This window comes from Schistocerca nitens, chromosome 5, assembly GCF_023898315.1.
Source record: "Schistocerca nitens isolate TAMUIC-IGC-003100 chromosome 5, iqSchNite1.1, whole genome shotgun sequence".
Classification (NCBI taxonomy): domain Eukaryota; kingdom Metazoa; phylum Arthropoda; class Insecta; order Orthoptera; family Acrididae; genus Schistocerca; species Schistocerca nitens.
The window spans coordinates 662578568-662603608 of record NC_064618.1 but is presented as its reverse complement, the minus strand read 5'-3'; the positions used below and the strand labels follow the sequence as shown (position 1 = coordinate 662603608).

Sequence of the window (25041 nt, the reverse complement as noted above, 5' to 3'; positions counted from 1 at the left end):
TAGCGCCACATTTCGAAAACTTCTGTTCTCTTCTTGTCCAAACTAGTTATCGTACATGTTTCACCTCCATACATGGCTACGCTCCATACAAATACTTTCAGAAACGACTTCCTGACACTTCAATCTATACTCGATGTTAACAAATTTCTCATCTTCAGAAACGGTTTCCTTGCCATTGCCAGTCTACATTTTATATCCTCTCTACTTCGACCATCATCAGTTATTTTGCTCCCCAAATAGCAAAACTCCTTTTCTACTTTAAGTGTCTCATTTCCTAATCTAATTCCCTCAGCATCACCCGACTTAATTCAACTACATTCCATTATCCTCGTTTTGCTTTTGTTGATGTTCATCTTATATCCTCCTTTCAAGATACTATCCATTTCGTTCAATTGCTCTTGCAGGTCCTTTGCTGTCTCTGACGGAATTACAATGTCATCGGCGAACCTCAAAATTTTTATTTCTTCTCCATGGATTTTAATACCTACTCCGAATTTTTCTTTTGTTTCCTTCACTGCTTGCTCAATATACAGACTGAATAACATCGGGGATAGGCTACAACCCTGTCTCACTCCCTTCCCAACCACTGCTTCCCTTTCATGCCCCTCGACTCTTATAACTGCCATCTGCTTTCTCCGAATTTTTCTTTTGTTTCCTTCACTGCTTGCTCAATATACAGACTGAATAACATCGGGGATAGGCTACAACCCTGTCTCACTCCCTTCCCAACCACTGCTTCCCTTTCATGCCCCTCGACTCTTATAACTGCCATCTGCTTTCTGTATAAATTGTAAATAGCTTTTTACTCCCTGTATTTTACCCCTGCCACCTTCAGAATTTGAAAGAGAGTATTCCAGTCAACATTGTCAAAAGCTTTCTCTAAGTCTACAAATGCTAGAAACGTAGGTTTGCCTTTCCTTAATCTAGCTTCTAAGATAAGTCGTAGGGTCAGTATTGCCTCACGTGTTCCAATATTTCTACGGAATCCAAACTGATCTTCCCCGAGGTCGGCTTCTACCAGTTTTTCCATTCGTCTGTAAAGAATTGGCGTTAGTATTTTGCATCCGTGACTTATTAAATTGATTGTTAGATAATTTTAACATCTGTCAACATCTGCTTTCTTTGGGATTGGAATTATTATATTCTTCTTTAAGTCTGAGCGTATTTCGCCTGTCTCATACATCCTGCTCACCAGATGGTACAGTTTTGTCAGGACTGGCTCTTCCAAGGCCGTCAGTAGTTCTAATGGAATGTTGTCTACTCCCGGAGCCTTGTTTCGACTCAGGTCTTTCAGTGCTCTGTCAAACTCTTCACGCAGTATCATATCTCCCATTTCATCGTCATCTACATCCTCTTCCATTTATATAATATTGTCCACAAGTACATCGCCATTGTACAGAACCTCTATATACTCCTTCCACCTTTCTGCTTTCCCTTTTTTGCTTAGAACTGGGTTTCCATCTGAGCTCTTGATATTCATGCAAGTGGCTCTGTTTCCTCCAAAGGTCTCTTTAATTTTCCTGTAGGCAGTATCTATCTAACCCCTAGTGAGATAAGCCTCTACATCCTTACATTTGTCCTCTAGCCATCGCTGCTTAGCCATTTTGCACTTCCTGTCGATCTCATTTTTGAGACGTTTGTATTCCTTTTTGACTGCTTCATTTACTGCATTTTTATATTTTCTCCTTTCATCAATTAAATTCAATATTTCTTCTGTTACCCAAGGATTTCTACTAGCCCTTGTCTTTTTACCTACTTGATTCTCTGCTGCCTTCACTACTTCATCCCTCAGAGCTACCCATTCTTCTTCTACTGTATTTCTTTCCCCCATTCCTATCTATTGTTCCCTTACGCTCTCCCTGAAACTCTGTACAACCTCTGGTTCTTTCAGTTTATCCAGGTCCCATCTCCTTACATATGCTATGTCCTTTAAATGCTATCAAAAATCCAGTCGGCCGTGATCTGGCCTTATCGATCTCCTGGTACCCAACATTTACATCCTCAAATATGTTTCGCGAGACACTGAGTGGCGGAGGGTAATTCGTACCAGTATTAACGATATTCTGATCAACTCCACTCCTATACTGAACGACGAAAAATGTCTACCTATGTTTGTCTGTGCGTACCATAATCTCTCTTATTCTCACAATCACTATATGAGATATACGATAGAAGTAGTAGAACTTTCACACGGTCTTCCTCCATTTTAATTACTATCTGTGTCTGGTTTGATACATTACGCGACGGCATCATCTCCTGGGCCAACGTCTTCATCTCAGTATAGCACTTACACCCAGCGCCCTCGATTATTGGTTGAATACATTCCAGGCTCTGCCTATCACTACAATTTTTAACCTCCACGGCTCTCTCAAGTTCCATCGAAATATTTTCTGATGCCTTAACATGTGTCTACTTTATTCTAGCTAGTGTTTTCCACATATTTCTTTCTTCGCCGATTCAATGAAAGGCCACAACGTTTCTTACCTTAACACTGCACTTCTGTAACTCCACACATCAAACGAGTCTCTTTTTTTCCCGTTTCCCCATACGCTATCAGTCACCGCTATCGAATGCCGTGCTCTAGGCGTATTCTCAGAAATTTCTTCCTTAGATTAAGGCCTGTGTTTAATACAAGTAGATATCTCTTAGCAAGGAATGTCCTCATTGGCTGTGCTGGTTTACTACTCATATTCTCCTTACTTCGAATATATTACTACTACTGCTGCAATGTGATCAGGCTCCCTGGACAGCACGCTTCTATAAGCTTCCTCCTCCACTGTATTTTGTTCATTGCTGCTACCTGCCATCCGTCCACATCTACTGACACTTCGTTAAAATCTTCATGGAGGCCATCCCTCCAACGCTTCTTGGGTCTCCCTGGGGGGTCTCTTTCCTGTAGGTGTGAAATCCAGGAGCTTCATAAACCATCTGTGATCCTCCATCCGGGCCACATGGCCGGCCCACTGCATTCGTTTGGGTTTGACATCTCCTGCTATGTTGGGCTGCTGGTATAGTTCCTCAAGCTCTTGGTTGTATCTGGTCCTCCATTCCCCAGTGTATGCATCCAGAACCGGACCGAAGATCTTCCGATGCACTTTTCTCTCAAAAATGAGGAGCTTATGGAAGTCCTGTTTCGGGATACTACATGACTCACAGCCATATAGAACAACAGGCTAGATCAGGGTTTTGTACAGTCGAATCTTGAACTGTCTGGAGAGATTTCTGGACCGAAGCAGTTGTGCTAGGCTGTGGTAAGATCGGTTTCCTGCTTGTATTCTGATATTGATCTCTGCTTCACATGACGAGTTCTCCGTGAAAAGTGCCCCTAAGTATTTGAATTCATGCACCCTCTTGTAGGACTGGTCCCCAACCTGCAGTGATTGTAGATGACCTGCAGTCTGACAATGACCACGCGTCATAACGAGGTACTCTCTCATGGCTTCGTTTATATTTAGCCGAAATTTTCTGGCAGCCTCCTTTAGTGCTTTGGTCATTTGCTTCAACTCCTCTTCCGACCTAGACAGTAAACAGATGTCGTCTGCATAGGATAAGTATGCCAGTCTCTTTCCTTCGATTTCAATCCCTTCGTTCTCTTGGAAAGTCTCGCCTACGATCTCCTCGAGTTCAAAGTTGAACAGGATAGGGGACAATCCATCTTCTTGCCTGAGTCCTGTCACAATTTCAATTTCCTCAGTTACGCGATTTCCCATCTTCAGCTTTGCACGTGTTTCGCTCAGACAGATTTTTATCAGATTGATGAATTTCTCTGTCATGCCAAACTCCCTTACACAGCTGAGCAGGCTCTTGCGATGTATGCAATCATAGGCCTTCTTAAAATCAACGAATAAAATTTGCAAATCTTTACTATATTCACCCAGTTTCTCAGAGAGCTGCCGGAGACTGGAGATGTGATCTATTGTTGACCGTCCTGGCCGGAAACCTCCCTGGTACTCCCCAATCACTGATTTTGCCACTGGCTGAATTCTATGTATGAGGCAATTGGACAAGATCTTACAGCAGACGTTAAGCAGGGCGATTCCTCGATAGTTGTCACATTTCAGATTGTCGCCCTTCTCATGTATTGGACAAATCAGAGCTGTTTTCCATTCTCCTGGTAATTCTTCTTTGGTCCATATTGCCCGTATCAGTCGGTGTATTCTTTCTGCAAGTTGCTCTCCTCCTGCCAGGATCATTTCAGCCTATATTCCATCTTCACCTGGACTCTTATTCTGCTTAAGGTGTCTGATTCTGGTTTTTATCTCATCCAGGGTAGGTGGGCGATCATCTGCATCGCTGTAATTGGGTACTGGAAATCAAACTGCAGTTCGGGTTGCCGGACGGTGTGGCCGTGCGGTTCTAGGCGCTTCAGTCTGGAACCGCGAGACCGCTACGGCCGCAGGTTCGAATCCTGCCCCGGGCATGGATGTGTGTGATGTCCTTAGGTTTGTTAGGTTTAAGTAGTTCTAAGTTCTAGGGGACTGATGAACTCAGATGTTAAGTCCCATAGTGTTCAGAGCCATTTGAACCATTTCATACCGCTCCCCCTGTCTGCGGCGAAACAAAATGCTGTCATCATTTCTACACGCACAGAAAATGGATTGATGCGAAAACATCATCTGATGCCATTTCTTCCGAGTGACCTCGTTCCATACACCATTGCGATCTAGCATGTTTCTATACATTCGTCAAACGTACGCAGAGAAGTGGATGATGCGCACGTAATCGATGCTGTAATAAACGGACTGTTACCCCTGATGGTTACGGTGTGTTACACTGTTCCAATGTTGTCCCAGAGCCAAGGACGACGCAAATCTGTCCTACAAAGCCATTTGGATGAGGTGTCGATCTTCTCGGGGGGTGATGTGTGTGTTGCGACCAGACCCATCTCGTCGTGTTCTACGGCCTTCCGTCAATCATTCTGCACACACCCGTTGCACTGCCGAAACACTTCGTCCCACACAACCAGCAATTTCCCTGGTGGATGCATCTCATTCTCTTGTGCCAATAATGCACCCTCTTTCAAACTCACTTCTTTGACGGTATAGTTCCCGCGTACGTCTACGAGCCATGCTGCACGTCTGCTCAAGTTACACTGATCCATTACCTTCGGTTTATAGCGACAACGAGAGCCGAAGACACATTTTACCGGTAGCTGGTGTTGCGCCTCGATATCGATGTTGATCTTGAAACCGGTGGACGACGTGGTTCAAATGCAAATCATTTGCGCAGAACATACTAATGTACACGCCCTGTGAATATGAACGACCTGTCTCTAGTCGCTCAAGATATCCTGTTTTCTTCTGAACATCAGTACATTTAAAAGATGTCACGCGCTCGAGATATTCATGATTTATCTTGGAAGCGAAATTATCAGGCTTTTTATCTTTATTTTAGGCATCCATCGCCATTTAAAAATAGCTGTCATTTGTTAAATTAGCGAAAATTTGGTCTATGTGTTTCTGCATTTCCTGTGGAACGACAATGCTATCCTGTAGACCCTAGCATCGGCAGCGAACTGCCTGATACCGCTGCTGATCCTACCCGATAAATCAGCAATAACCGCCCTTGGAGTATGCCGCTTTACTTTCATTTCTGCCGAATGTTCGCCACTATGACGTACTAGGATCTCTTCGTCAAAGAATCATCGGGACGATCACCTATTTGTGAATATAAGCCTTGAAAAGACAAACTTAATTTTATCAAGCCTGCAACCATATCTGGAAGAAATGATTGATGGTTTTAGAAGAAGCAGATCAACAATGAATAATACTTTCATTTTATGAATCCCACTTAAAAAGAAATCTGAATATGCTTAAGATGTGCACACCCTTTTCATAGACGTTAAGAAAGCATAGTATTAACAGAAACTATGAATGACTTTGAATGTATCTGGAATCTCAGACAAAGTAATACAGTTGATAAAAACGTGCGTTAAAAATTTAAGTTTTAGAGTTAAAGTGCACAGTCCCATGGTATTTCCAGAGTCAATCAAGTAGATGTTTAACACCATCAGTGTTCAGCCTCGTTATGGAGCTGACCATCGGGAAAATAAAACCGTCACAACTTGGAACAAAACTAGAGTGCAGTTATAACACGCTGGCATATGCAGACGACATCGTAACCTTATGAATAACATGAACAAGAGACATAAATCACTCACCACATTCTAGTATAACAGCTGACTCGGAATCGAAATAGCAATTAATACGAGGAAAATCAAATACTTCAAAAATGGTTCAAATGGCTCTGAGTATTATGGGACTTAACTGCTGAGATAATCAGTCCCCTAGAACTTAGAACTACTTAAACCTAACTAACCTAAGGACATCACACACATCCATGCCCGGGGCAGGATTCGAACCTGCGACCGTAGCCGTCGCGCGGCTCCAGACTGTAGCGCCTAGAACCGCTCGGCCACTCCGGCCGGCAAATCAAACACTTCATTGCCTCACGGCAAACTGAAGCATATCGATGCATTTAAGACTGGTACAGAGAAAAGCGAAACAGTAACTCATTACACTCATCTTGGAAGCTTGATAATTACAGAAAACAATGTCAGAGAAGAAATAAATCATAAATAGAAAAAGCGAATAGATGTTACTTCGCATTACTGGACGTATTAAAGATGAAGCTTATTTCATGGAATTCAAAGATTCGCATATATAAAACTCTTTATCATACCTGATCTGACTTGTACCTGTAAGACATGGACATTAACAAAACCAGAAGAAGAAAAATTAAAAAGCCACGAAAGCGTTGAGGTAGATGTTTGGCGGGATTCAAGATAACAATACAGCCGAAAGGACAGAATATATGATCTATATGGAGAAGGAGTCACTGTATCTGAAAGTAAAGCTAAGAGACTTTATTGGATGGGACACGCACTTCGAAATGCAGAAGTTAGGAAAATCTTACAAGTATGCACAAAATATTGTCAAGGGAGAAGACCTCTTGAAAGACCAAGACAACGCAAGTTCGACAACATCACAAAGGATATGAAAATCTTACATGTGATGAATTGTAAAATTAAATGCCAAGATAGAATTACCCAGCAAGGTGTTGTGACAGCAGCCTCGAAGAGCTTTCATGGCTGGTGTAGCTTGCTAATACTGATAAAAATGATCGTATCTTGTTTATCAGTCTGTAATATCATACAGTGATGATCGCCTATCAGAACTCTTGAGAGACAGAGTCTACCTGCTCACATGAATCTACTATTTGCAAGAATTTGTGTGCAGAAAAAGGATTTTGTATTTCACATGAGAGGGTTTTGTTGAAAAACGGTTCTCTTCAGAAACGTATAATGTAATCGAAATGTGCCCTAGAATCCTGCAAAAGGCAAACATCAGCGATATTGGTGTTCATTCTGTGTATTTGTTCTACTGCCTTTTCCGTAGAGAGATGTCATCTTTGGTCTTTGAAACGTCTCACTGGAAAACGGACTTTAACATACTGTCAGGGGACTGTCAAAATTAATTCATATCTAGGATCGTAAATCATTATGCGGCCGTTTTAGAAGTCACTATGGCATGAACTACAAGGCTTCTCTTAACCCAGAGAGTTATACGAGCAAACAGTTGCAGCCGTCTGTAGCTTGTTTCAGAAAAGAACCGGCAAAACTCTTGGGTGCAGATGTCAGTTCAAAACATCTCCGCGTCTCAGCTACGAAGATTATGTTGTGCTTAAGTTTCCAGTTTCCAGATGTTTGTCCTAGAAGACCAGTGACTCAGATCGTTATCACGACGTCTAGAATAAGCAGGTTTATCTCGTGAGATAGAGGGAGCGCCGAACAGCTGCAGTGAGAAGAAGCGGCGTTATCTCAGGAGTTTTCTTCCGCGCAAACCGAGTTGTGTGTTATCTGGGCAATGGGGCGACCACCGAGTTACTCTCGCAGTGAAACTTTGGCGAAACGCTCGTGGCCGGACAGTGTTTTGCTGATGTGTGTGTGTGTGTATGTGTGTAGAGGGTGGGCAGAGAGGGAGGGGTCGCTGGGTGAAGCGGCAGAAGGGAAGGAGCAGTTGCCCACCTGAAGCTGTTGTAGTAGGCTGCCCTCTAGAGATAACCTCGAACGAAATTTGAAACAGAATTTCAAAAGTTTTGAGAAATGAAATTTCTTCGGAAGTTTTTGTCATACTGACCTCCGACCTACATTAAAGCGACGAGTTGCGTCCCCCAAACAATTTAGTAACTCTATAACTATGTTTTACACAGTAATTGTAAGAAGACAGATTATGTTGACCATTTTGGGTCCTTTTCCTCGCGATCTAAATAGTTTCTGGTGAACACATTGCTAAGCTAACGTTAAAATTCATTTGTGAAAAAACTTAACTGACAGGCCCTTGAAGACAGACGCAAACTATCCCATTAAAGCCTAATTAGAGAGTTTCTAGAACCAACTTCAAGTGATGAATCTAGGAATATACTACAACCCTCTACCTATCGCCCCCGTAATGAATGCAAAGACAAGATTAAACTCATTACAGCACACACAGAGATGTTTAAGCAAACATTCTTCCCGCACTCCATACCTGAATGGAACGGGAAGGAGTACAATGAGCAGTACCCTCTTCCATGCACTGTCGGCAGAGTGCAGATATTGACACAGATATAGATACAGATTGCGGCTTCTTACGTTATTCATCTTGAGAAGTTAACGTCTATTAATTACATTCATTAATATAAACTGCATTTCAGTGCGGCATGTGCAATCATTAGTAAATGAAAGATTAAAGCCGGCCGAAGTGGCCGCGCGGTTCTGGCGCTGCAGTCTGGAACTGCGAGACCGCTACGGTCGCAGGTTCGAATCCTGCCTCGGGCATGGATGTGTGTGATGTCCTTAGGTTAGTTAGGTTTAACTAGTTCTAAGTTCTAGGGGACTAATGACCTCAGCAGTTGAGTCCCATAGTGCTCAGAGCCATTTTTTTGAAAGATTAAAATGTGCCAACTACAGGATTGTAACTACAGTTGGATATAATAATTACTGTATTTTTTAAAATGCGTCTGTTTTGGACCGCAGTTACGTTACACAAAACGCGTTCTGATAAAAAATAAAAAAATGAAAAACTTGAGGAAGAACTAGGTTTCCTCCGAGACATGACTAAAAATAACGGTTACCTGACAACTTATTGGACATTTCATTCAAAAATAAAACCAATTAAGCAGATGCCAGTATCGTAGATGAAATAACTGTAAACTGAAACAAAAACAAACCACAGAAAAACCAAATTCTTTTATGGCCATATCTAGGTATTGTTCCCGACAAAATTACTCGATATTTCAAGATAACAAAATTGTACAGTAGCTGCAGGAACACTAACAATCTGCAGCCATTATTGAGATACATGCCAAGGAAATCGGAGCCATTTTTGCACTCAGGAATCTACAAAATTAACTGCTAATAATGCTCAAAATTTTGTGTTCGACAAACAGGAAGGAAAATTAGAACGCGATTTAAAGAACACACGATAATATAGTCAATACCTAACATAGATGAATCACTTCAGATATTACGTAAGTTAAAGAAAGGAAAAATCATGGACGTAATAGAGGAATCTGAAATTTACATCCATCTAAAAACCAGTCAGATAGAGTTTTAAATGATCGAAAAGTCTTACGAACTGGAAAATTCCTTGACAACTTTTTATTAGTTCCACGACGAAGCATTACAGGACTATATAATGTAAAATTGTCGCTACGCTTATTAGTAAATATGACTGCAATGCGAAAGATCATGCAACCATGAAGCAGATTTTACTCCATTCTCTTAGTTTCCAGTACTGTTTCATTAAATTACTGTGATCGTTATTATGTATAAGATCTTTGTACACCTATTCCAAAACAACGTGCTCTCGCAATAACAGAACCAAACATTTACAAGTTATTTTAAAGAAATTACATAGTCATGTTCACACTAGTTATGAAGAATAATTAAGTATAATTGATAACATGGGCAAAACCTAGATGTGGTAGATATGCCCATACAGGAACTTTGTTTTCCTGTGGTTCTTTTTCGTCTCTCATTAAAGTTATTTTATCTATGGGATTGGCATGTGTTTGATCGGTTTTCTTTTTGAATAATGTGTCCATTAAGGTTCATTGACAAATTTCTGTAAAATAATTATAATTTCCTTAGTGTTAGGTACGTTAAAACATCCACCTTGTATATAAGAGCTTTGCAACAACTGCTCGATAGTAGAAAGCTTCTAAAATAGTGAAAAAAATTTATAATTTATTTTATGACCATTACTTGCAGTCATAGGACCAAGGAAAGTATGGCATAATATACCATTAAAGAATAGTCCATAAAGTAAGTCTTAATGTGCTGCCTAGTGTATCTACAGATACGACATGTTCCTACGTTAAAATCACAAGTGTCACCGATGTATCCAACATATGATGCTTCTGTTTTAGATACCTGAAAATGGCGTAAGGGCGAAATTGTACAACCATACAGGAAATGAAGAGAATGGCAGCTGAAGGTATCATGAAATCATTAAAAAATCAATATTTTAAACTGATTCGACAATTTTCTCAAGACCACTTTCCCGGAAATTAGTTTGAGGTAAACGGAACATTGTCAGGCGGACTTTTATGAGAGTGCCTTAGTGCTTGTCTTTACCAGACGTTGCAACATGGTGTGTTGTTGCTGAGAGAATAGATTGTCAGGATCCAATAGGCGGGAGTCTTTAGATAGTTAGTTAGTTAGTTAGTTAGTTACATGTTCCAATACCATTTGATCGATTCTTTTATCGAAATGATGTGGAACTAGTCATTTTACACAATATGTACACGTGATTAGTATCAACATTAATGAACACATTAGTTTTAGTCCTACTAATGAACTACAGTTAAAAACTAGGATGAATTTATTATTATTCTTTTACTGGCTACCAGTTTTTAAACATAAATTGGTGATGGAACAGAAAAAGTTCTCCATGAATGATTTTAAGTTATATTTCAAACTTGTTTTGCTACCTGTCAGACTTTTGATTCAGCAAATGACCAAAAATTGTTGTTTCTGTATATTTCACTTCTTTTGAGCCACTGACAACTTTAATAATGGGTAATAAAGTTCATTTTTACTTTCAGTCTTCTAGGTATGGTCATCATTGTTCTTCTCAAATTGTGATATATTCTCTTTGACGAATTTCATTAGCGAATGCGTGTATCGTGACGGTGCAGTTAAATGCCTAGCCCCTTGAAGAGGTAGCAACATGACGTCTGTGGGTGAACACCATATATTTTTCTCACTACTCGCTTCTTTGCAGTCACTACTTCCTTTCCAAGTGATGCATTACTCCAGAAAAGTATTCCATAAGACAATGTTGAGTGGAAATAAGCAAATTATGTCAGGAGTGTGATTCGTTTGATTCTAAGATTAGCAGTTATACAATGGCCAAAAATAGCTGAATTTAATAGTTTGAGAAACTCAGTAACATGCTTCTCCCAATTAAAATTTTTCATCAGTATGTACAACCAAAAATTTGGATTATTCTGTCATATTTACTGACTCCCACTCACGTGCTACATCAGTTGACAGTATCACAAGGCTAAAAGCAATGTGTTTTCTCAATATGCAATGAAAGTCCGTTTTCTTAGAAACACTTTATAATTCTTTGGAAAATTTCGTTTACCATCTCTCCTGTGGCTTTCTCTCTAATGGGAGATGTTGTGACACTAACATTCTATGCAAAAAGTACCAATTCTGCTTATTGAATGTTAAGTGGAAGGTCATTACACATAAATAAGAAATAGAAGTGGACCCCAAAAGTGAACCCTGTGGGACACCGTTTGTGATTTCCACCCTATCACCAAAATTTTCAGCCCTTCTGACATTGTTTGAATTATTCAGCACAACCTTTCGCATTCTGTTTGTTAAGTATGATTTAAACCAGCTGTGCTAAAGCCATCAGTTCCATAAAACTTTAGTTTGTCTGAGAGAATAATATGATGTACATAATGAAAGGCCCTGAAAAGATTACAAAAAATACCAAATGGTAATTTTTTGTTACTTAAATAGTAATGGTCAACTGAAAGTTTTTACTAGCAACTTTCCTTGCTGTTGGCTAAAACCTCCTTTTCTCACACTAAAAGAAACACTTTCTCGCCAGGAATGTTGCTCTCTCAAACCACTCCTACGTAATCTTGAGTGGCATTTAGTTTGCCACTATCTGCAAACCTTTCTGTCCTCCTGAGTAGTTAATTCCTTAGACGACTTCCATTGCGTTATTTAACCTAACATGCTGACTAAAATATAGACTGGAAATCCATCTGGTCCCTCTGGCAACTACAACAGATGACCGTAGCTGAGTAAGGTACCTGGCTGGGTGGCACTGAAAAAAAGTAACGCTTCCTCTCCAGCTAGTGTTAAGGGGTTCCCTTAGGCAAACACATTGTAATTCATACACATTCAAAAAGATTAATAGCTGCTATCAACTCCGGTCTACAGGTCCCTGCATCCTTCTTTCAAAGAAAAATTTCTTTTCAGCGTCTCACAAACTTTGTATTTAACGCAATATGAATCTTTAGTGTGTTTCAACATTTTACGCAAGGCCTTTTTTGTCCAGGCACTGCTAAACCATAAAATTTTATGTAGACCCCAGCATCCGTAAGGAAGCAGAATTCAAGCTGAAAATCTCTCTCGAGAACCATCTCAGGATGTAACAAATGGCCCGTCCAAAATGAACGCATTCTCAGGCATACTGAAGGCAATACGTTAAATGGTCATAACCATAAACTCTTTATTTTGATATTAGAACTTATTTTTCACATCTCTTCATTGTACATTAATCTTGCGAAAGTCGGGGAAATAGTACGTACCGGCGTATCATAAATAGCGAAGAAATGCTCCTAGCCGCGCGGGGTAGCCGCGTGGTCTTGGGCGCCTTGTCACGGTCCATGCGGCTCCCCCCGTCATTTTTCTTGCAGGAAGGTCAGCAGGAGGCAACTCCTGAACAGGAGTGACTTTGTATAGACAGTAACTCAGGACGTTTCGTAGGATTTTAGTCCCTGTGTTCTCAGACATGTCCACCGTTAGGACAATTCCCGGTGAACTGCATGTTTGCACACCGCCGCTCCACCGCTCTTGCATGCTGTGGTCACATCTTCGACAGATGTCGGATCAACTGCTTTCCTGCCGCGCAGGGTAGCCGAGAGGTCTGAATCGCCTTGCCACGGCTCGCGCGGCTCCCCCCGTCGGAGGCTCCAGTCTTCCCTCGGGCATGGGTGTGTGTGTTGTCCAAAGCGTAAGTTAGTTGAAGTCAGATTAAGTAGTGCGTAGGCTTAGGGACCGATGACCTCTGCAGTTTGGTCCCATAAGACCTTAAAAAATGCTACTTTCATATCATAGAGGCTCTATAACTTTAATATCTGGTGAGTGTGGTAGCCAGGGAAGATGCGACAATTCATCCTCGTGCTCACGAAACCAGTCCTGGACAATGCGAGCTGAGCGAACAGTGGTCTTGTCGTCTTGGAGCATAGGGTCACCATTGGGGAACGAACAACTGAACCATGGGATTGATGAGATCAGCCAAAATGCTCCCATAATCCCTGGTAGTAATGCGACATTGAAGAATAAACACGAGGCCCATGGAATACCATGTTATGACTGCCCAAATCGTCGCCGATTCACCGCCATGTCTCACTCTTGGGACCTAAACTCGATCATTGCTCCATAGCCCAGGTTTTATGGCTTGGGCACCACATTATCCTTTTTCGCGCTTTTGCATCCCTGACGAGTGGCTTTCGAATTTCATCTCGCCCTGCTATTATCAGCCTATGGCATTTTTGGTGTTGTTTTGGTGCCAGCTGAGGTCACGAGCGGGGCGTTCATTTCTGCGGTGAATTTCGCAGCTGTTGTCTCATTATTTTTCGTAACTATCGTCTTCAATGACCGTCAGTCACGATCACTCAACACACACTTTCGTCCGCGTTGCGATTCAGCAGATGATGCTTCTCCGCTTTCCCTGTGCGCGGTATAAATCTTCGAAGCGGTGCGTCTTGAAACACCAAATATTTCGATCTTATTTTATCCATGTTGGATCTTGTGGACTCCGCGGCCGTTGACGCTAGTTGGTGAATGACACAAATAGCGGCAAAAACTTTTTAAACGTTTTATTTTAACATCATAACCGATTTAGGGCTACCGTGTCCATGTTCAGTTGGTTAATATTTTTAGTTCTAAAGATGTTTTGACGAACAGTATGTCCTCTGTTCCCACACAGCACAAGAATATTTGAGTATTTAATGCCACTTTACAAGTTGTTTCATGAATAAAAATATACTAAAGTGCGTCCATTTATTTATATATGATGAGAAATAGTTGTGTCACATACGTTCCAGTAGATGGCTGTTTGTTTTGTTGTGATCCATATGGTTTTCAAGGTCGATGTATACGTTGTTGAATTCTACCCAGCACATATATCGTAAATAAATTACTGTGCCACAATTCATAATATTCTTAATGTCGTTGCTGAACATCACACATGTGCTACACACTTAATGTTTTGTTTACAAGCCGGCCGCGGTGGTCTCGCGGTTAAGGCGCTCAGTCCGGAACCGCGCGACTGCTATGGTCGCAGGTTCGAATCCTGCCTCGGACATGGATGTGTGTGATGTCCTTAGGTTAGTTAGGTTTAAGTAGTTCTAAGTTCTAGGGGACTGATGACCACAGATGTTAAGTCCCATAGTGCTCAGAGCCATTTGAACCATTTTTTGTTTCCAATGCAAGGATTATCATACAGTTATTTGAATATCATTACGGTTCATAAGGTAGTTGCAGGAAATACAAAATTAAGAAGTTGGAGGGTGGAATGAGAGTAACACATTTCTTTATCATTATAGTTTATATTTACACAGTGATATACTGGTATCTTAAACTGCAGTGGTGAGACTGTTATGGGTCCATTTTATCTTTGATTTCTGTGAACAGTCCAACACCGTGCAATAAAATTAAAAATAGTAAATCATCAGCAATAAATTCACAACCTGGAGCAGAAAAGGAACTATTTGCATGCATTTCCTTTCTAGGCGCAATCTCATTTCAAATCGTCAATCAATTCTGAAGGACGGCAGTTCAAGTAAGTTTCCACGTTAATAACACAATGCAAAATAACATTATCCACAGCATCAAACCAACCAGTCTAGGCCTAGAAAAATCAGGAATTTACAAAATTGTTTGTGACAATTGCCCCATCTTCTACTTGGACAGACCGGCAGAAGCTTCAGTGTAAGATACCGTGAACATATGGATGCCTTTAGACCAAAAACTTTGAATAAAGTTGCAATAGCCACTCACATGAATCAATACGGACGCTCTGTTTCTAACATTAATGATAACGTACAGATTTTATATCCCACAAACAAAGGCAAGAAAATAGACCTGCTACGGAAACTAGAAATATATATTCACAGCGTCAGTTCACCCTAGTACATTCTAAATGAGCAGCTGGAGCTAGCCGATAAACATTTTCTAAATAATTTCCTTGGACTTTTCAGAGAAATCAAACACAAATTGGACCTATGACAGTCTCGCCACTGCAGTTTAAGATACCAGTATATAACAGTATAAATATAAACTGTCATGATGAACAGATGTGTTGCTCTCATTCCACCCTCTAAGTTTTTAACTTTGTATTTCCAACAACTACCTTGTCAACCGTAATGATAATCAAATATCTGTGTGATTATCCTTACATTGTAAATAAAAAATCAAGCGTATAGCACTCATGTGATTTCAGCGCTGACATTAAGAATATTACGAAATGTGCCGAAGTAATTTATTTACAATATGTATGCTGTGTTGAATTCAACAACATAAAATTCGACCTGGACAACCACACTTACCACAACAAAACAAATCGCCTTCTGCAGGGACTGGTGTAAGTGACATAACTATTTTGCATCACATATAAATAAATGCAAGCGTTTTCGGATAGTTTTATTAATGAAACAACATCTAAAGAGGCACTAAATACTCAAATATTCGTGTGCAGTGTGAGAGCAGACGACACGCTATTAACCAAAACGTTTGCATAACTAAAAATATAAGCCATCTGGGCATCGTCACTCGAAACCCGTTACGTCACTAAAATAAAACATTAGAAAGTATTTGTGGCTGGTTTCGTCATTCACCGGCTACCAAATATACTACTCGCCATTAAAATTGCTACACCACGAAGTGACGTGCTACAGACGTGAAATTTAACCGACAGGAAGAAGATGCTGTGATATCCAAATGATTAGCTTTTCAGAGCATTCACACAAGGTTGGCGCCGCTGGTGACACCTGCAGCGTGCTGACATGAGGAAAGTTTCCAACCGATTTCTCATACACAAACAGCAGTTGACCGGCGTTGCCTGGTGAAACGTTGTTGTGATGCCTCGTGTAAGGAGGAGAAATGTGTACCATCACGTTTCCGACTTTGATAAAGGTCGGATTGTAGCCTATCGCGATTGCGGTTTATCGTATCGCGACATTTCTGCTCGCGTTGGTCGAGATCCAATGACTGTTAGCAGAATATGGAATCGGTGGGCTCGGGAGGGTAATACGGAACGCCGTGCTGGATCCCAACGGCCTCGTATCACTAGCTGTCGAGATGACGGGCATCTTATCCGCATGGCTGTAACGGATCGTGCAGCAACGTCTCAATCCCTGAGTCAACAGATGGGGACGTTTGGAAGACAACGACCATCTGCACGAACAGTTCGACGACGTTTGCAGCAGCATGGACTATCAGCTCGGAGACCGTGGCTGCGGTTACGCTTGACGCTGCATCACAGACAGGAGCGCCTGCGATGGTGTACTCAAAGACAAACGTGGGTGCACGAATGGCAAATTCTCATTTTTTCGTATGAATCCAGGTTCTGTTTACAGCATCATGATGGTCGCATCCGTGTTTGGCGACATCGCGGTGAACGCACATTGGAAGCGTGTATTCGTCATCGCCATACTGGCGTATCATCCGGCGTGATAGTATGGGGTGCCATTGGTTACACGTCTCGGTCACCTCTTGTTCGCATTGACGGCACTTTGAACAGTGGACGTTACATTTCAGATGTGTTACGACCCGTGGCTCTACCCTTCATTCGATCCCTTGCGAAACCCTACATTTCAGCAGGATAATACTTGGCCGCATGTTGCAGGTCCTGTACGGGCCTTTCTGGATACAGATAATGTTCGACTGTTGCCCTGACCAGCACATTCTCCAGATCTCTCACCAATTGAAAACGTCTGGTCAATGGTGGCCGAGCAACTGGCTCGTCACAATACACCAGTCACTATTCCTGATGAACTGTGGTGTCGTGTCGAAGCTGCATAGGCAGCTGTACCTGTACACGCCATCCAAGCTCTGTTCAAATCAATGCCCAGGCGTATCAAGGCCGTTATTACGGCCAGAGGTGGTTGTTCTGGGTACTGATTTCTCAGGATCTATGCACCCAGATTGCGTGAAAATGTAATCACATGTCAGTTCTAGTATAATATATTTGTCCAATGAATACCCGTTTATCATCTGAATTCTTCTTGGTGTACCAATTTTAATGGCCAATAGTGTATTTCGTCTCCCTTGGTTACGGAAGCACGCAACATACGAGCACCACCAATTCACTTACATTCGAATGCACCCAGATCTGACATAATGCCCTCACAACTACACAGAACGACCGACACTTGCAACGTATTGAGGGCACTGCACAGGTGATGTGCGTGATCAAACAGAATAGCGCAGCATGCTGGCTTGGTTAGGATCTGCATTTATCTTCAATCATGCACACCTCGCGGTGTTTCCAAGTTTTTGTCCAGTCCCCGGAATTTTACCCTCGAACTAACCTAGTCTTAAGACGATTTAGCTTGCACTCCAGATAACGACGGCAGGCTGTGTGAAAGCGAGCGTGTGGTGCCGCAGGTGGGCAAGTTCCTGGCGGAGGAGGACGGGGAGGCGGGCGCGCGGTACCTGCAGAGGCTGCGCGACTTCGCCTGCGACGGCGACTTCTTCGGCCGCATGGTGGCGCTGGTGCAGCCGCGCGAGCCGCTGGCCGTGCTCTGCCACGGCGACTGCTGGACCAACAACCTGCTCTTCCGGTACGGCGACGACGGCGCCATTGTCGAGGTACTGCCGTCCTATACTCCGACCGTAGACCGTCTCCACTCATTTCACTAGAATGACGCTATCATAACGATCCTTACGCCATCATGTCATTATTTTATTTTATATTACTTTATGTCATTATTTTATTTTATATTACTTTATGTCATTATTTTATTTTATATTACTTTATTTCAGCACTGAAAGACCTAAGTCGAAACAAGGCCCCGGGAGTAGACAACATTCAATTAGAACTATTGACAGCCTTGGGAGAGCCATCCCTGACGAAACTCTACCATCTGGCGAGCAAGATGTAGGAGACAGGCGAAATGCCCTCAGACTTCAAGAAGAATATAATCATTCCATTGCCAAAGAAAGCAGGTGTTGACAGATGTGAAAATTACCGAACTGTCAGTTTAATAAGTCACGACTGCAAACACGAATTCTTTAGAGAGGAATAGAAAAACTGGTAGAAGCCGACCTCGTGGAAGATCAGTTTGGGTTCCGTAGAAATGTTGGAACAGGTCAAGCAATACTGACCCTACGACTTATCTTAGAAGAAAGATTAAGGAAAGGCAAACCTACTTTTCTAGCATTTGTAAACTTAGAGAAAGCTTTTGACAATGTTGACTGGAATACTCTCTTTCAAATTCTGAAGGTGGCAGGGGTAAAATACAGGGAGCGAAAGGCTATTTACAATTTGTACAGAAAGCAGATGGCAGTTATAAGAGTCGAAGGACATGAAAGGGAAGCAGTGGTATGGGAGGGAGTGAGACAGGGTTGAAGCCTCTCCCCGATGCTATTCAATCTGTATATTGAGCAAGCAGTAAAGGAAACAAAAGAAAAATTGGAGTAGGTATTAAAATCCATGGAGAAGAAATAAAAACTTTGAGGTTCGCCGATGACATTGCGTTGAATGTGTCTTGAAAGGAGGGTATAAGATGAACATCAACAAAAGCAAAACGAGGATAATGGAATTTAGTCGAATAAAGTCGGGTGATGCTGAGGAAATTAGATTAGGAAATGAGACACTTAAAGTAGAAAAGGAGGTTTGCTATTTGGGGAGCAAAATAACTGATGATGGTCGAAGTAGAGAGGATATTAAATGTAGACTGGCAATGGCAAGGAAACCGTTTCTGAAGAAGAGAAATTTGTTAACATCGAGTATTGATTTAAGTGTCAGGAAGTCGTTTCTGAAAGTATTTGTATGGAGTGTAGCTATGCATGGAAGTGAAACATGGACGATAAATAGTTTAGACAAGAAGAGAATAGAAGCTTTCGAAAAGTGGTGCTACAGAAGAATGCTGAAGATTAGATGGGTAGATCACATAACTAATGAGGAGGCATTGAATAGTATTGGGGAGAAGAGAAGTTTGTGGCACAACTTGACTAGAAGAAGGGATCAGTTGGTAGGACATGTTCTGAGGCATCAAGGGATCATCAATTTAGTACTGGAGGGCAGCGTGGAGGGTAAAAATCGTAGAGAGAGACCAATAGATGAATACACTAAGCAGATTCAGAAGGATGTAGGCCGCAGTAGGTACTGGGAGATGAAGAAGCTTGCACAGGATAGAGTAGCATGGACAGCTGCATCAACCAGAAAAGAAAACGCACACAATTCTAATATGTCTGGGGTTAGGACACGTCATTTGCTGTTTTTCTTCCCTGTCTCCGTCCCCCTTGCTCTCTCAATCACCTACTCCCCCTTTCTCTCTCCATCTTGCTCTCCTTTCCTCTCTCTCCATCTCCTACTGCTTCCACCTTCTCTCCATCTCCTCCTTCCCGTTTTCCATGTCCATTTCCTCCCACCCCTCTGTCTATCTTCTCTTCCCCCTTTCTGACCTTGCGTATTGTTTATTGATATTGCAAATCAGATTCTGTAGTGGCATTCGAATCATAAACCAATAAGCCATAAATATAACTTTCCTGTTTGCCAACGTTTCACTAGTGTATACTTTTGTTTTTGTAAATGGCATCCTATAGTTTGGTACTTATTTCTGATAGCGACTATGATTGAGTGGTATTCCTTATCACATCGGCACTTATCGAAGCACATCCTCTGACAATTCTCTCTCGCATATCTTCAGATGTAGTTGGAACGTCTTTATAAACAACGTCTTTTACGAATCCCCACAAGAAAAAATCCAGCGGCGACAAGTCTGGCGAACGAGCCAATCACGACACATCTCCTCCGCATCCGATCCAACGATTTGGGATTTTTCTTTGCAACTCATTTCTAACTATCAGCGAAAAATGTGCCGGACACCCATTGTGTTGATACCACATTCTGTTCCTTGTTCCCAAAGGTATTTCTTCTAATAATACACCTAATGTTTCTTGCAGGAACATGGTGTACTTCCTACCATTAATATTTCCTTCTATGAAATAGGGGCCTATAATTCTGTTCTCCAGAATCCCACACCATACATTCATCTACCACGATTTTTGGTGTGCAACTTGCCGCTTCCAACATGGATTTTCAGCTGCCCAATAATGCATGCAATGTAAATTAACATTTCCATGGTTTGTGGATGTAGCCTCGTCAATTCAAATTAATAAATGTGTCATCCCTCTGAATCTGAAGTTGAGCCCATCGGCAGAATTCAGTGCGACGCATGCAATTCGTACCCGTTAATTCTTGGTGGAGACTGATGTGGTAAGGATGATATCTATGGCGATGCAGAACACGAACAACACTACTCTGGCTCATGCAAGATTCCCTTGCGATTTGACGCGAACTTACACAAGGACCTCGAACCACAGTGGCAAGAGTACCAAATTTCGTTTCCTCGTTAGTAACTTTCCTTTGCCGGGTATGTTTCCGATGCTTTAAGGATCCAATATTCTGAATTTATTATACACATACTGAAATGTACGACGTGTAGGACGAGTCCGTTAGGGATATGTTTCAGCGTGTAAGTCTCTAGCTCTCACTGAATTTCGTTGCCATTCTGCGTGAATGAGAAGCATATGGACTTGTTCTTCGAAGGAATACATCATTCACATTCGCTTGATTCGAAGATACTAGTCTTACCGTTCCTGTTAGTGTTGTACTGCGAAACCATCGAATGGTGTTTACATGTCAATGGCACATTAGACGGATACGTCGTATTCGGCGAATATTTACTTTTTTTCTGTGGGACTTAACATCTGAGGTCATCAGTTCCCTATAACTACTTAAACCTAGCTAACCTAAGGACATCACACACATCCATGCCCGAGGCAAGATTCGAACCTGTGACCGTAGCGGTCGCGCGGTTCCAGACTGAAGAGTATTTACTATTTGCACGATACGTGAGAGACAATTGTCAGTGCATGTGCTTCGATAAGTGCCGAAGTGATAAGGAATACCACTCAATCCATGATAAGAAGATTGCAGCACTGCGTTGATACCAGTGGTAATCACTTCGAACACCTAGTGTAAATAGATGTTCATGCCGCCTTTTTCACCTTCGTTGACCTTCGAAGACCTTACTGTTACACATCATTGGATTCGTCTTGATAGCCGCTGTCAGAAAATAAGAACCAAACTACAGCATCCCATTTAAAAATACGAAGTTGACCATATCTCTGACGCGACCCCACCTAGCAACAAACAACCAACTTCATATTATGGCCCCCATTGTCCCATGAAACCTTTGTCCCACAAACTTTTCAGCTATTATCATACTTTCGGAATTATTCTCGGTGGCAATAGTTACCCTGTATATATTAAAAGTATTTAGTCTATACGTGTGTAAACGTTTCTACAGTAACACGTAAAAATTTTAAATAAATCGGAAAGATACATTCTGAGATCTCTATATAGTACATATATTATATATACATTAAAAATATACGTGCATTAAAGAATTAGGTACATAAAAAAACTATATTAGTTCCACGTTGTGTCAAAATTTCAAACCATTTGGTCAAGAACTTCCGGAGATTGACCAACATTTACGTTTTTGTAACGTTTCCCGTTACATTACATATATATTACGTATATATCAGAAGGCGTTCCTGTAGATGTATAAAAGCACTTGAGTTTTCGAGTGCACATGCATGCGCCGAAGAACCTCTGCTGGCTGCTCCAGCCATTGCCGCACCTCGCCCACACACAGTGGCGAGCCTGAATGTGTGAGAACCTGCCACCTGCTTCTGTCTCACAAAGAACCCACTCAAGCGTCTCTTTCACCACTTGCCTCTCATCCCAGCCCCCATTCCGTCCAAGAAACGACCTCATTGGTCTTCTTGCACTCTAGTTTCTTACGTTACCATTCTAGATCCTTGTGAGGTTCAAAATAGTACAAAATTTTAGATTTATTTTGTTTCTATAAAACCGTTACAATCTTATTTAGTGCTAAATGGACCATAACAGTATAATAGTTTATTTAATAACATAAAAGGTTTGTGTTTGAATTTTGCTCTCAAGTTTTCCACCAATGATTGGTTTCTCGCCTGATGTCAGTGACGCACGCCCCACTGTGTCGGTCGCAGATAGCATGCTGCTTGCATTGTGTGCTGACGACTATCGGTCTTCGGACTAATAATGGCATGACTGTCTGACGCCTTGAAGGTATGAATGACCTTGGCTCTCCAGTGACACCTGGAGTTCAACGCAGCAAAAGATGAGCCGTTATCATCAGTCAGAATAGACGGTCAACCTGAAACGCTCATATCCAATGCAGCAGAGCAGATATTTACGTCGACGTCAGGTTGGACGTTGGACATTGGCCAAGGTGACACCAGCATATTCAGGAAATGCGGTGGAAAGCGCTGGATATCCTAGGGGCCTCAACCTGATGCTACACTCAGTGGCGACGCTACCCGATCACCTTGTCGTCATCCTGTACAAGACGCTTCTCCAGTTGGTCCTGGAACAAGCCGCTTTCGTTTGACAGAATACTGGTGATTCACACATCCAGCTAAACGTCCAGCAAACAGTGTATCCAGAATCATGAACTGTGACTGCGACACCACCCGCCAAATGGTTGCCCATCCTGAACAATTCACAAGCGTTCTACCGCTCCCCTCCATCCCCTATCTCATAGGAAGAGTTTTAGGCACACTTCATAATTACTCCGAGTACTTTGTGCTCGAATGTCACTTCCCCCCTTTCCTGTTCCAGTCATGATTAGTAAGAGAGAAGAACGATTTCCGGTAAGCCTCCGTGTGGGCTCGAATCTCTCTCTGGTTTTATCTTTGTGGTCTTCTCGCGAGATACTCTTAGGAGGAAGAGGTATCTTCTAGGCACATACTCTCTACGAACTCTAACGATACGCCGCACACCGTGTGGTGTCACCGCCAGACACCACACTTGCTAGGTGGTAGCTTAAATCGGCCGCGGTCCATTAGTACATGTCGGACCCGCGTGTCGCCACTGTCAGGATCGCAGACCGAGCGCCACCACAAGGCAGGTCTCGAGAGACGTACTAGCACTCGCCCCAGTTGTACGACGACGTTGCTAGCGACTATACGGACGAAGCCTTTTCTCTCATTTGCCGAGAGACAGTTAGAATAGCCTTCAGCTAAGTTAATGGCTACGACCTAGCAAGGCGGCATTTGTACCATTGCATGTATGTTAATGAGTCTCACTTGTATCATCAAGAATGCTGTATACCAAAGGATAGATAAAAGTTAAGTGTTCTAGTAGCTACGTTCTTTTCTTTATCACATTCATAACTTATCCTGTTCCAGACTTCACGCCAGACGGCGTGAGTTGACGCGTGCCCTTTCGGCTACTTCACTGTGGACTGGCTGCCTTGTCAGTCCACTACACACCGTGATACGAAACGCCTCTCTGTCAGCGTCTGCCACTGGAGTTAACTGATCAGCTCTGTGAAGCTTTCGTTCTTAGTAGCTGAACCTGCAACGAAACGCGCTGCTCTGCTTCAGATCTTCTCTATTTCTTCCAGCAGTCGTGTATGGTACGGATCCCACACTGAGAGCAATATTCAAGTACTGGAAGAACGAATGTTTTGTAAGCTACTTACTTTGGTGATGGACTACATTTCCTGAGGAATCTTCCAATGACTCTCAGCATCTACGTTACTCACGATTAATTGAATTTCAGATCCCTCTCTACGCATAGTATTAGATATTTTGTGGAAGTAACTGCTTCCAGTGATTCTCCTGCAACTGCGTAGTCATACAAAGAAGGGTATTTCTGTCCATTTATTCGCAATACGTTACCCTTGTATATGTCGAGGATCATCTGCCACTCCCTGCAAGTACGACATAGCAGTGCCTGTGTTGTTCAGAATTACGATGCAAATGTTCCTTCAAACATACGTGCATGTCTGAAGGAACATTGCATCGTACTTCTGAACAACACATGTACTGAAATATCGTCTTTATCTGCTGGCACCGGGCAAGCGACTTCCAATTAAAATGTCTCCCGTCTACGTCAGTGTTACGTATGGAATCCATACTTCGTCACTTCGGTAGGTTCGGGACATGTATAGGCCCTGAAAGCTTATGGAAAACGCTAAAAATTGGTATACAGGGTAGTCCATTGATAGTGACTGGGTCAAATATCTCACGAAATAGGCATGAAACGACAAAAACTACAAATAACGAAACTCGTCTAGCTTGACGGGGCGCTGTGGTTGGTCCGCTAGATGCCGCTGCCATAGATGAAACGGATATCAACTGCGTTTTTTTTTTTAATAGGAACCCCCATTTTTATTACATATTCGTGTAGTACGTAAAGAAATATGAATGATTTAGTTGGACCACTTTTTTCGCTTTGTGATAGATGGCGCTGTAATAGTCACTAACGTATAAGTACGTGGTATCATGTAACATTCCCCCAGTGCGGACGGTATTTGCTTCGTGATACAATACCCGTGTTAAAATGGACCGTTTACCAATTGCGGAAAAGGTCGATATCGTGTTGATGTATGGCTATTTTGATCAAAATGCCCAACGGGCGTGTGCTATGTATGCTGCTCGGTATCCTCGACGACATCATCCAA

The 25041-nt window shown here is 42.1% G+C and overlaps 1 protein-coding gene across 1 annotated transcript in view; it reads left to right on the top strand.

Annotated features, from left to right (window-relative positions):
- The window catches only part of LOC126259745 (uncharacterized), a 333725-nt gene that overhangs the window by 217843 nt on the left and 90841 nt on the right, over positions 1 to 25041 (top strand). Inside the window, exon 4 of the mRNA XM_049956735.1 lies at positions 17903 to 18106. Coding sequence (XP_049812692.1) covers positions 17903 to 18106 — 204 coding nt within the window. The remainder of the gene's footprint in view (positions 1 to 17902; positions 18107 to 25041) is intronic.